This window comes from Palaemon carinicauda, chromosome 1 (assembly GCF_036898095.1).
Source record: "Palaemon carinicauda isolate YSFRI2023 chromosome 1, ASM3689809v2, whole genome shotgun sequence".
Lineage (NCBI taxonomy): Eukaryota > Metazoa > Arthropoda > Malacostraca > Decapoda > Palaemonidae > Palaemon > Palaemon carinicauda.
In genome coordinates this window covers 274,466,748-274,481,747 of record NC_090725.1, presented here as the reverse complement: position 1 = coordinate 274,481,747, position 15,000 = coordinate 274,466,748, and the positions used below count along the sequence as shown (strand labels likewise).

At 31.2% G+C, this 15,000-nt stretch overlaps 2 protein-coding genes across 2 annotated transcripts in view; one reads left to right on the top strand and one right to left on the bottom strand.

Annotated features, from left to right (window-relative positions):
* Positions 1 to 15,000, top strand: part of LOC137656593 (galactosylceramide sulfotransferase-like) — a 254,369-nt gene that overhangs the window by 120,412 nt on the left and 118,957 nt on the right. The gene's annotated exons all lie outside the window — the stretch shown is intronic.
* The window catches only part of LOC137639179 (spermine oxidase-like), a 4,939-nt gene continuing 405 nt past the window's right edge, over positions 10,467 to 15,000 (bottom strand). The window contains exons 2-5 of the mRNA XM_068371471.1: positions 14,864 to 14,980; positions 13,761 to 13,948; positions 11,705 to 11,831; positions 10,467 to 10,583 (exon numbers count right to left, since the gene is read on the bottom strand). Coding sequence (XP_068227572.1) covers positions 10,467 to 10,583; positions 11,705 to 11,831; positions 13,761 to 13,948; positions 14,864 to 14,980 — 549 coding nt within the window. The remainder of the gene's footprint in view (positions 10,584 to 11,704; positions 11,832 to 13,760; positions 13,949 to 14,863; positions 14,981 to 15,000) is intronic.

Here is a 15,000-nt window from a genome sequence, read left to right as displayed (position 1 = left end):
ATTAGCACAAGAAACGTGTCATGTGTGCATTCATAAACCAAAACCTGATAAACACGAGGTAGGCCTACATATCTATGGGCGAAACATGACCCTTTGCACTTAAATGTTACCATCGTTACAATAAACAACTAACGATTGAAATAAATATTTCTCTTGAGAATATTAAAGCCTAGGAAAACATATATATATATATATATATATATATATATATATATATATATATATATATATATATATATATTTATATATATACTATATTTATATATACTATATATATATATATATATATATATATATATATATATATATATATATATATATTCAGGCACTTGTTCTTTATCATATAATGGAGATTTATCATATATATTAGATTTCACTATACGCAAAGACTTTGTTATTTAACTTTTGTTATATAGTTTCGTAATACACCCGATAAAAACCTGCATTGCAAAGAATACAATATACAGTATATTCTTAATTTTGATGATATCTAAGATATAAAGTAATAGCGTGACTAGCCAGTAATTAACCCCACCACAATATAATTATTGATAAGACTTAATTATACAATTGATACTTGTTCCAACTTATCGAATTAATTCTCTACAGCAGAAGAATGATTCCATAGAATTCAATCACAATACATTTTTTTTTTTCATTCTACGTAAGAAACTAATACCCTGTGATCAGTGTAGGCCTATGAAGTAGGGATAATGAAATTCTCGGCTTACGTTCCACTAATTGGCACTTCAGGTCACACTCGGCAACTGTCAGAATGGATTAACTGTGATCATTGCAGGAAATCATTACAGCTTTTTCCCTTGTTATCGATGCGAGTGACCTGTCATTGATATTGAATTCTGAATTGTCAATTTCTGCAGGCTGCCCTGCCTGAAATAACGAGTGGACGGTGTAAATAGAATTACAAAATAAAAATTTCCCGTTTTGAGAAATATATATATATATATATATATATATATATATATATATATATATATATATATATATATATATATATATATATATATATATATATATATATATATATATATATATTGTAAATGTATGTCAAGCGATTCCATCCTTGCTTATGTAGAAATATATATATATATATATATATATATATATATATATATATATATATATATATATATATAGAGAGAGAGAGAGAGAGAGAGAGAGAGAGAGAGAGAGAGAGAGAGAGAGAGAGAGAGAGGGGGGGGGGTAATTTTTATAGTTTATTTAGGAGATATATATTTTAATGTTACATTTCTTGGAATATTTTATTTTTCCTTGCTTTCTTTCCTTACTGGGCTATTTTCCCTGTTGTAGCCCCTGGGCTTATAGCATCCTGCTTTTCCAAGTAGGGTTGTAGCTTAGCAAGTAATAATAATAATAATAATAATAATAATAATAATAATAATAATAATAACAGCTACAAATGCAGCCGTATCTAGTCCATGGCAGGAAAAGGCCTCACATGTTTTTCATGCCAGTTTTCACCACCACACTGGCTAACTGCGGATTGATGATGGTGGGAGACTTGTATAATTGCTCACAGCAAACCAACCTAGTCTGGGTGGCCCCGACTATTACAGCTTTGGCGATCATGGCGATATACAAACCTTTTCACTTCATTAAGGTATTACCACTCAAATAGGGGATATATATATATATTGATAAATTTTGCACATTTGACGTGTTTTTCTTATTTCAAATAAGCCACATATTTTAATACATTAATGTCTGGATTCTCATATCGACCACGGGATCAGAGTCTCGAGGCGAAATCTCTCAAAGACAATAGCATCTGACCGGCCGGGAATCGAACCCTGGTCCAGGCTGATTCAGGATGACTGGACCAGGGTTCGATTCCCGGCCGGTCAGATGCTATTGTCTTTGAGAGATTTCGCTTCGAGACTCTGATCCCGAGGTCGGTAAGTGAATCCAGATATTAACGTATTAAAATATATATATGGCTTATTTGATATATATATATATATATATATATATATATATATATATATATATATATATATATATGTGTGTGTGTGTGTGTGTGTGTGTGTGTGTGTGTGTGTGTGTGTGTGTGTGTTGTGTGTGGGGAGGGAGAAAAAAAAGCAAGACAACGATCACTGTCTCATCAGCTACTACATACAACGCAAAAAAAAAAAAAACATCAATAGCACGTCGAATACATACACCTCCCCATCCAGGGAGAAATCTGCTTAATCAATAGTGAACTTGTTTTGCTTATTAATTTTGCTATTCATATTCGGAATTACATGTGAAACTGTAGGTTTATATCTAGAAATGAATTATTTCATTCCCATTTAAAATTGAAACATACCAGACGAAATGCTTTTGTTATTGTTGCAAACATTCTTTGACGTTATTTTAAATTAAATGTCATCCTACGTTCAGAATCTCTTATTGAATGTGTTTGTTTTACGGTTTGTTCGTTTGGTTATGTTTAGTTTTATGCTGCTTTTAAGTCTATTCAAATTAAATCTTTCTCATTTTCATCTGACATATTTGTGAAATGATGCATTTGCCTTGTATGGGGTTTTCAAACACATCGGTCTCTCTTATCATCATAAAAGATGCTCCAAAGAAGAATACCTTCATTTACAAATCCTACGTATATTGAGAAACATCACTCATTTATCAAACTTGTTGATATATTCAGAATTCAAATACATGTGATCCCTGTATTCGTGTTATTTCAATTATGCAGATTTACCTCGACCCAACAATTCTGAATTTATATTTCGCTCCGTAGCTCATTCGAAGAGTTTTAGTTGCATCTACTTGTAACTTGAATCCACATTTTATTAAGGAACTCAGTTGGCCTGTTTGATCTTAATTTGACTTAATATTCTCCTGCTATTTTTCTTATTTGTTGTTTCTCTCTTAATAACAATCGCAATGCTCTTTCCAGGTTTAAGATTTGGAGAATCGTACCAAATAGTAGGCATATTTAAGAGTTGCATAACCTGATATTACTCCCGTCATGATAGATGGTTATTTGCGTTGACTGGTTTTCTACTAATTTTTATTTTCTTACCGAAAATAACTATAATTTTTCGATTTGTGGCATTACTTGACTTAAATCAATAAAAGAGCTATATAATGGCAAATTTAAATATAACCCCAAATGTATACGGAAAGAGGAACCTTAACAAACGTACCATAGAGAAGCAATCAGCTATGGATAAAAGCCCCCTGACACTTGCAAGCATTTGTGGCACGCACTGGCCCGCATTGTGTCGTGAACTGGCGTGAACGATGCGGGAACTGGCGTGAACTTGACGTGAACGGTGCGTGGCATGCGTGCAGAGAATTTTGAAATGTTCAAAATTTGTGGCACGCATTGTCACGACAAAATTGGCGTGAACTAGTCGTGAACGATGCGCGAACTGGAGTGAACGCGTCGTGAACAGTGCGGGAGGATGCGTGCCAGTGCGTGGCAATTAAATCAATGGATTTATCCCTACTGAGGGACGATGCGGGAGGATGCGTGCCAGTGCGTGGCAATTAAATCAATGGATTTATCCCTACTTCCTCATAATCATCAAAGACAAAATCTGTATAATGACAATATATTCTTTTACCTCTCCCCTTTCTTTATTTAATTGAGAGAGAGAGAGAGAGAGAGAGAGAGAGAGAGAGAGAGAGAGAGAGAGAGAGAGAGAATTATTGATTTTATAGCACAAAAAGAGGTCAGAAGTTCTTTAATCCCTTCATGAGCAGGTGTAATACTTGAGAGAGAGAGATATATTTTCTTCATTTTGCTTGTGGTTTATTGAATGTGTATACACACACAAACATATATATATATATATATATATATATATATATATATATATATATATATATGTATGTATGTATATATATAGATATATATATATATAGATATATATATATATATATATATATATATATATATATATATATATATATATATATAAACAAACAGGAAAAGTTACAAAAGTGAAAAAAAGTTTACAACTGCCATTTGAATAAGGGCGACTAAAGAAATTTACCCTGGCGAAAGACTTCAATGCTCACAGGGCACCTAACCAACCTAATATTTTTAGAGATAATATCTTTTCTGCCTCAGTTTCAATGATATTAGTTCACAAACGATACAACAAAACTAATGAATGGAATAGTCATCTTTCAATTAAATTTTAAGAAAATGTAAAGTGGGTTCCAAATATCTGATCAGCATATAACTGCCATAAAATATTATTTTTTCAGTAAATTATAAAGCTTGAAAATTATTCAAACCAGTTAATTACCTATAATAGTAATTAAATAATAAAATTTATACTAAATAGAAGTATAATTGTTACAAATATCTATAAAGATAAACCACACATTAATACAGGGGATATTAATCAAAGATTAGCACAAGAATACGCTTTTGATAAAAATCATATATGATGTGGCCAAGTTGTGAACTGGAGTGAACGATGCGTGAACGATGCGGAAAGATGCGGAAAGATGAGTGAACGTGGCGTGAACTTGTCGTGAACTATGCTTGAACGTGTCGTGAACTTGTCGTGAACAGTGCGGGAACCTCCTAGTGTGTGCCACAAAAGTGGCACGCACTGGCACGCATTTTGCGTGCCAGTGCGTGCCAGAAATGCGTGCAAGTGTCAGGGGGGCTTAACAGTAATCTTCAACCACTATAAGTCGTATAGCCAGATCACATTGTCTGAAGTCAATACCAACAAAATAAGATAGTTTTCCTAAAGCTTTCATTTTGAATCTGTCTTTCAACATTTGTTTTATATCATTATTTATAAAAATTAGAAAAAATATTTTTATTGAAATTACTAAATCTATTATTATTATTATTATTATTATTATTATTTATTATTATTATTAGAATTACTCAATGTATTATTATTATTATTATTATTATTATTATTATTATTATTATTATTATTATTATTATTATCATGCTTGTGTATTTGCTTTAAAATGTGTCAAGTCCTTCTTTTACGAGTATTTACTTGGTCTAAAATCATCTGTTTCTGTTATACCAACGAAAGTTAGAATTACCGCGTTAAAACACGTTTAGTCTATTCATCAGCGCACACCGACGCCCGTGTTTCCCCGCCTCTTTTACGATCTACCGCCCCCGGCGTGCGATGAAATCCAGGATGCACCTCACGTCCGGTCCTTTAGGGAAAAGGATCGAGGCAAAACGGGGCTAAAACATTTTCACCGCCTTAATCGCTATAATTCCAGGGAAATTGTATGCAGCGTTTCGCATTTTTTTTTTCAGTTTCTCGACGTTTGAATGTGTCGACAGGTTGTAACAATTTCCCTCTGACTGGCCCTTTTTAGGTTTGAATTATTTGGAGTTTATGCTTGCCTTTATGGTAGTAGGTCGACCTTTGAATCTTCATGGATATGTGCTATAAAGCTACACACAAATACACACACATACACACACAAACACACACACACACACACATATATATATATATATATATATATATATATATATATATATATATATATATATATATATATATACAAGTGTGTGTGTGTTTGTGTATTTAAAACAAGAATGATTGAATTGTCTATGAACGAAACTAAAAATGTACGGTTTACTATATTATCAGTGATGAGTCTTTATATATATATATATATATATATATATATATATATATATATATACATATATATATATACATATATATATATATATACACACATATATATATAGATATATATATATATATATATATATATATATATATATTGTATAAGGAGAAATTAAAAAAAAAAATTGCGTTATTGACATCGTCAGACTCACGATGTGAGTCTGGCGATCAATTTTTCGCTTCCTGCATGGCTTGATACGTATATTATATTCATCGCGTGATAGCTGTCATAATTTTACCTATAAAATAAACTGCATACGACGTATCATCTGACCTGTTTTGGTTGCTGTCTGTTGACACCAGCATGTCACATCAGCCGGCCATCGCGTGGACTCCCTCAAAGCAGCTGCACCCGACCAAGGGCTTAACATTTTCGTTTTGAGTTTGTTTAATTCTGTAATGTTCTTCAATACATTGTAGCCCGTATGCACTTTTGTAGCCATGGAATTTTTTTTTTTTTTTTTTTTTTTTTTTTTTTTTTTTTTTTTTTTTTTTTTATGTACAATCGTCATTATCAGCAGCCATAGCTAGTCCACTGCAGGACAAAAGCCTAACAGTCTTTCCACTCGCGTCTGTTTATGGTCTGTCTATAACAATTTACACCCGCAAATTTTCTTAGTTTGCCAATCAATCGTCTTCTCTTCCCTCCCTGCTTCTTTTACAATCTCTAAGGACCCATTCTGTTATTCTTAATGTCCATCTGTTGTCCGTCCTTTTCTTTATATCCTGTCCATATCCATTTCTTTTTTCTTAAATGTTTTAAGAATATCCTCTACTTTAGTTTGCTCTCTTATCCACGTTGCTCTTTTCTGTCTCTTAGTGTTATTACCATCATTATTCTTTACATAGCACTTTAAGTTATAACCAGCTTATGTTCTAAGGCCTTTTAGTAAGGCTTCAAATTTCTGATGGATAACTTAAAACTGGTAAGATCATCTGATTAAACACCTTTCTTTTTAGAGAAACTGTCACTAATTTTTATAATCTCATTTTGTTTATCAAATGCTCTTCATCCCATGCTTATCTTTCTTTCGATTGCGGTCTCGTGTCCTGGAGAAACATTTACTATCTGCCCTATGTATGTTCATTAACAATGTGTAGAAGTTCGTCCATAACCCTTATTTGTTGTCTTTCCCCATTTTCATTGAATATTACCTTTGTTTTCATCATCATCTTCCCCTACGTCTATAAACGCAAAGTGCCTAATTATCTTACTTTTAATCACATTCATTTTCAGTCCTACATTTCTGCTTTCTCTATTCAAATATTCTATCTTCTTTTGCCATTCCTCTCATGATTCACCAAACAGCACAATGTTAATTCTATCCTCTTTTGCCATTCCTCTCATGATTCACCAAACAGAACAATGTTAATTCTTACATTTTCCTTATTTCGTTTTTTAAAAACTTGTTCTAGGCATGTTCTGAATAATTTGGATATAAAGTATTACTTATCGATGTTGAATTGAATATATAATTTACCCATTTTGGAGGTTTTATTTGGAACATACATTCATATATTCCTTAACAACCATTTTTATGGAGGAATTAGGAAAATGAGTCAGTTGTGAAAATGTTTTAATATTCATTTCTAACTTCTGATAAACATATCTAATTAATAGTAATTTAACCTTAGAAATCTGACGGTTATCATGATTTATTTGACTAGTTAACTTGGTGTGCCACGTTTTACCTTATGTGTAGGTCTAATACTATTATCTTCAGAAATAAGACAACGTAATTGCCTACGCTAGTTTATTTACCAAACTAAATCTCTTAGCTTGCAAACCTTAACACAAATGCATGAGAGAGAGAGAGAGAGAGAGAGAGAGAGAGAGAGAGAGAGAGAGAGAGAGACGCGCACTTCTAGAAGCTTTCATAAATTTAGTCGAGAAGTATAGTAATAGTTTCTGATTCACAACAGTCATTAAAACAGTTCGTTGCGAGAATATTCAAACAATATATACCTGCGATAGCAAGATACAAATGGTCCATTTGTGTTGATTTAACATATATTGGGTTCAAATGCCTTGCTACATTTTGACTTTTAAATTACGTGGCGAAACTTTATTATCTAATCTCCCAGATTTAACCGTGTTGTTAAATATATTTATTATTGCCTGTTCTGTAAAGTTTTTGAGCTTAATATTTGCTTGCATTTTCATATATTTGTTTACAGTTGAAAGCAAAGGCCTACTAATTAATGTGTAGCCTGCATATGAATCAATAATATACATATGCCCAATTATTTATATTATTTCTTGTAATCGGTATAGGTCTAGTACTATTGTTTATTCATTCTATCAATTATGAAATCTGTAAATATCATGTGAGAACATGAATTAGCCTACACGAGATTAGGTCTTTCAATCACATTTTTACTTATGCATCGTTTATTTTTAGTTTATTTGTATCATATATCCCTGTATTGCAGATATTTCTATCATTTATTCTTCATGACTAATTACAAAATCAAAGTTTTATTCAAATGCACATACTGTATTGATGCTGATTCATTATCCAGCCATCCGCAATATTAGGTAATACTAGGTATTACTTAGTTAATACTAATAGTCAAGCCTTCACCATCAGGAGGCTCGATATTACACAGTACTCTGGAAATTTTATTCCAGCTGTGACCAAGTTGTGGAATGATCTTCCTAATCGGGTAGTTGAATCAGTAGAACTTCAAAAGTTCAAACTCGCAGCAAATGTTTTTATAAGGCTTACATAAGTCCTTTTATAGTTTATATATCAAAAATCTGTTTTATTGTTGCTAATTTTTAATAAATATTTTATTTCAATTTTCATTACTTATATCATTTATTTATTGCCTTATATCTTTTCGTCACTGGGCTATTTTTCCTTGTTGTAGCTTACAGCATCTTGCTTTTCCAACTAGGGTTGTAACTTAGCTAATAATAATGATAATAATAATAATAATCCTTAGAACTTTAGTCTTATAGATATGGCAGTTGTTTATGTTTCCTGTTATTGTACACCGATGAGCAATAAGTATTCTCTCAGAAGGATCGTAGAAAGAGACGTCTCTGAGGACAAACTTTGTAAACTTCGATGATTAAAGTTTCAATATAAATCTCTCCCGATAATCAAACAGTTCGCGGAGCAACTGACACACTTGCTAAGTTCTGGCACCGAGTTTACCTATAAGTTTATTGCCAACATTAAGTTTATTGGATGATTGCATACATACACACATCTATACGTACATACGTACATAAATATATACACAGGTGGTCCAAAAGTAGGTGGACAGTAAATGATCACTTTTATTTTGAGATTTTATATATACATACAATTAGATTTACTACTACAATTATTGTATTGACAATTAGATTTTAATGTGAACCAAAATACAAAAGCCGATGCATAAACTTGTTCCACATACTGTCCACCTACTTTTTGACCACCCTGAAAATATATATATATATATATATATATATATATATATATATATATAAATATTGTGTATATATATATGTATATATATATATGTATAAATATTGTATATATATATATATATATATATATATATATATTGTGTGTATATATATGTATGTTTATATATATATGTATATATATATATATATATATATATATATATATATATATGGTGTGTGTATATATATATATATATATATATATATATATATATATATATATATATATATATATCAGCATCATCATCAGTCGTTACTAATCTATTGCCGAACTAAGGCCTCAGACATTTTTTTCCACTCGTGTCTGTTTATGGACTTTCTATGCCAGTTTATACCCGCAAGTTTTCGTAGTTCGCTAATCCACCGTCTTCTCTTTCAATCTCCAGGAACCCATTCTGTCATTCTTAATGTCCATCTATAATCTGACATTATCATTATATTTCTTGCACATGTCCATTTATTTTTCTTACATATTGTTAGAATATCCTCTACTTTAGTTTATTCTCGTGTCCATGTTGCTCTTTTTCTGTCTCTTAGTGTCATTCCCATTATTATTCTTTCCATAGGTATGAGTTGTTATGAGCTTATATATATATATATATATATATATATATATATATATATATATATATATGTAGATGTCTGTACAACACATATACATACATACACACGCATTTATATATATATATATATATATATATATATATATTATTTATACATACATGTATGTATGTATATATACTGTGTATATATATATATATATATATATATATATATATATATATATATATATATATATATTGTTTATACATACATGTATGTATGTATATATACTATACATACATACATACATACATACACACACATATAGAGCGAGGGAAATAATAATGATGGGAATAACAGTAGTAAAATGCTGTATAATAAGAATGTAGGTATGGATTTCTGATAGTCACAGTAATATCTTATCCCCTTGACTTCCCGGAAGGACTCGAACCAACGGACAGTACGAGAGGCCAAAGTGATTCAGACTCCCAGTCAGATATTTCCCTTATTAATTTTTCCATTTTTAGATAGCAGATTCTTTTTTAAAAAAAGGATGCAAGAAATCTTTAATTAGGATCCAAATTATGAGACCCGTTTGAAAACTTTTGTGTTCAGATTTATTTTCAAATAACATTTATTAACATAAAATATATATCACCAAAATATGTATTAACAAGAGCATTTTAAAAACACTATCCATAAATATAAAACATTAGTCTCGGAGAAATTATCTCCATGAGAAAACAGATGATAATACCCATCTGGGTCAGATTGGTTTCTCATCCTAAGACATACTGATTAAGAACTTTGTATGCCTCTCTTTCTCCACTGGTCATGGCGCCATCAACTGTACCATACCTGTCAGTTTCGGTGTGCTCACCCGCCCAAAATAGGATCTGCAATGTAAAAAATATGATTAATTGATTTAAAGTTCTCTGGCATCCTGACACCGAAATGTAATTGAGTCATTTCTTAGATAGGATTAAGATGTCTTATGTTTTTAGAAAGGGGTGTTGTTAATTTCAACAGACTACGAGTGATATTTAATTAATAAGTTTATTATTGCACAGTTGCATTTTCGTGCCGCTCTGAAAATAGAAAATTTTGAAAGAAATATATATATTTTGCATTAAAAACGCAATCATCTAGAAAAAAGGAATCTAGATTGTTTTGCAAACGCAATGTTGTATAGCCATATTCATTTGTTTTGAAACGAAATTACATTAGAATGTAACAATAGAGGATACTTTAAAAACGATAAAATTTTCTTCAATAATTTATTTTTCCTGCGTAGTTTCTTCCCTACTGGATTAGCTCATATCATAACTTTAAATTAGCCTGTGATGATATTATTTAGAAATGAGAAAATTGTAATAAAGAAGCTGTCCACATTAATACATGATCACATATAACGACAATTTATTAAAAGATATTACATGATGCATATATGAGATATTACGTTTGCATGTTCGTATTTAGAAATATATTGTATAAAATGATAAAAAAAATCTTTTTTGTACAGCGATATTAACATTAATACATATATGTATCTCTGTATCTAGCCATTATGTGATGTAATGCAGCTGTTTCTAGTGCACTGCAACACAAAGGCCTCAGACATGCCTTTATTCGTGTTTAGGGTTTGGCCAGTTTTCATCATCACGCTGGCCAGTGCGGATTGGTGATGGTGGGAGATTTTCGTCTGATCACTTACAGCAACCCAACCTAGTACAGTATGGGTGTCTGACTAGTACATCTTTACTGACCATGGCGATACACAAACCCTATCACCACGTTAAGGTATCCCCACTCAGGAAAGAAAATATATATAATATACAGTATATATATATATATATATATATATATATGTATATATATATATATATATATATATATATATATATACAAGTCCATATACTATACACATATTTCAGCACATTAAAGAATTGCCATACGTCCCAGTTCTATACTTTTAGCTGCTTTCGAAGTTACTAAAAACAGTCTTGTTTGCACTTACTTGCTTTCCATCCGAGTTCGCAACCGATTTCGTCAGAGGATGTCGAGAATAAAGACCGTTCCTGTCTCCAGCGACCGTCACGTACGAATTGGACCCTCTCACCCATACGTTGTTGTACCATTGAGTTCTGTGTTCAGGGAAATTTCAAGAATCAGGGTGTTTTATATATATATATATATATATATATATATATATATATATATATATATATACACACAGCATATATATGCGCATATATACATATGTATACATATATAAATGTATATATATGCATGTATACATATATATGTACATATATATAAATATATATATATATATATATATATATATATATATATATATATGAATTAATTTATGTATTTGTGTAGGCACACATATATACCTATCACACACCTACACACACAAACATTATATATGTATATATATATATATATATATATATATATATATATATATATATAGTTTCATGTTGTATATAATATATATATATATATATATAGTTTCATGTTGTATATAATATATTTATATATATATAATATATAAATTATATATTCATATATATACTGTATATATATACATATGTGTATGCATATACGTGTATTTATATGCTTAAAAGTAATAAACTTGATTCTCTATCCCTCTCCTGTGGAGCTGGGTATGTTGAAATCCAGGTGCAACCTTAATCTTTCCACCTTGGAACGTTTTATTGAACGTTTTGATCTTTTAGATGAATATAAAATGAAACCGATTGTTCAGTTAACCTATATTTACTTGTTGTTCTGTTATGTTCTGAAATCTTAAATCATACAGGTTTTTATTCTTTTATATTGGTTAAATTGTTTCTTAAGTATTGATAATATAAAAAGGTACAATTATTCTAAGAGAAAATTACTGCTAAGTTTGGTTGCTGACATAAAAGTAATGGAAATATTAGTCTAATTTTAGTGCAGTGTGAAACTATTAAATAATGCTACGAGATCAATATATTTATGGTCATGTTTTAAATAATTGCAGCTCTTGTCAACCTAACATTCACACTCATCATTTCTCTGAGTAAACAACTTTTTATATATTATCAATAGTTTATGTATTTCAGTAAGATTTTTTAGATAGAAAATCTTTTGAAATGAAAACGATGTCACTAAAACTACTAGACCAGGATGGTATTGTAAGAACTACTTTATTTTTCTCTCTCTTTTTTTACTACTACAGTCTGGTTTAAAAATGAACTAAACCTTGAAAGGTTTAATTTTTCATATAACATAACCCCACTATCATTATTATTGTCATTAATCTTTTTAAGAACATCAATACTTGAACCGAAAGAACAGACAACCAATTTCTGAAATTCAAGAACTTGATAAATGTAGTACAAATGAAGATAAATTGAACAGCTCCCTCCAAATAGAGCAAACAGTTGTCAAGTGTCCTGAAACAAATGGATTCATATGTGCCTCAATTATGAGCTAATCTAGAATAAAAACATTCTGTTTAACTTTGGTAGACTTGGTTTTAATGATGATAAGTGACGTGTCTCTCCAAGTATACAGTATATTCCAAAAGCGTTTCTAATTTTGGTCTTGTCTTTTTGTTTACGAGTAAGTCTATAATAGATAACATTGCATTCAACTATTTGGGGCATGACAATTTAAGGTTTAAAGGTCACTCATGAATGGCAGATGCAAAGGACAGTGACAATGCCTTAGCACGACAATGTCCTACCGACTGACCATATATGTATACGTATGATCAGCGCCCAAGCCCCTCTCCACCCAATTTAGGACCACGGAGGGACAGGCAATGACTGCTGATGACTCAGCAGGTAGACCTATAAGCTCCCCCAAACCCGCCATCGTTAGTTCACAAGGATGGTGAGGTTGAAGTCACTACTAGAAACTATAGAGCTTGAGCGGTTCTCGAACCCCCCAGTCCAGTAGATTGCCAGGCAGGGACGTTTTCAATTGGCTACCGCAAGTTTCTGGTCTACAATTCCTAACTACTAAAGAAAGACAATGTATGTACCCCTTCCAAGGAGGTGATAGAAGATTCTTCTTACCTCCGAAAGAAAGAAGGCGAAGGAACGTTCTGACCCGTGACCCTTCCAAGGTGCTTTATAACGTGCTCTCTGACCACTTCTGGTGGCAGGTTCTCCATTTTCCGTGCTGATTCCCCAGTGACGAACGCTTGTAACACGTTCTCGCGTCCTTGTATGCTGGAAAACCCATTTACTCCATACAACCACGACTGGAAAGAAAATATTTATAAACATGTGGATCAATTAGATCAGAAAACATTGCGATTTCAGTTTTAAATCGGTGGGGTTAATGTCACCCGGTCACTCAGTTTTGTTGAATGTTTAATTGGTGTAACATTTAATAATTCAAGTTAATACAAAACTGCTTGGACGAATATATAATAAATGTCGCCAAATAATTAGTATTTTAACTAATGATCTCTCCTTTATAATAAAGCGTAAGAGTCTATATATATATATATATATATATATATATATATATATATATATATATATATGTATATATATACAGTACACATATACATATATATACTCTTACGCTATATTTATATATATATATATATGTGTGTGTATATATATATATATATATATATATATATATATATATATATATATATATATATATATATATCGGTCACCCTAAGCTCTCCCCATCTCTCGGGTAACGTGGAGATTTGGTTGCGTGTATAAGTGTTTAGATATTTATTTGTCTTTTTTGACGGATCGCGTACAATGATAACGTTATAAAATTGCAACTATCGAGTAGTGAAGGAAGCATGCAGTATGTCAATTTCTTTATAACAAGGAGAAATGCGTTTGGATAGCACACATGAAGGAGTACATACAGTATATGTATGTATTATGAGTGAATTATTAATGAGACTAAGTGTCCCATTTTTTAATCCTATTTTTATGTCTTATTTTAATTGGTAGTATAGACTTTTATCACTGGAGGCGATTCATTAATATGTATCAAGTAATCCTCCCTGTCTGCCTTTAAAAGACGTAGTAATACAGTTTAAGCCTAACTTTGTCTTTTAACTTTTATTTTTACTTTTCTATTCAATTGTAGATTATGTAATACAGTTCCATTGCCCATAACCGTATAGGGAGGAATGACTTACCTCTTCCATGGGAAGATTAAAATCTTTGAAGATAATATGGAGATCAAGTGGGCTCTCCCCCCACCAAGGTTTATTCCACCCAATTAGAATTTTGTCCATCACACCCAATTCAATGCCCTGTGGATTTGGAAAGAATT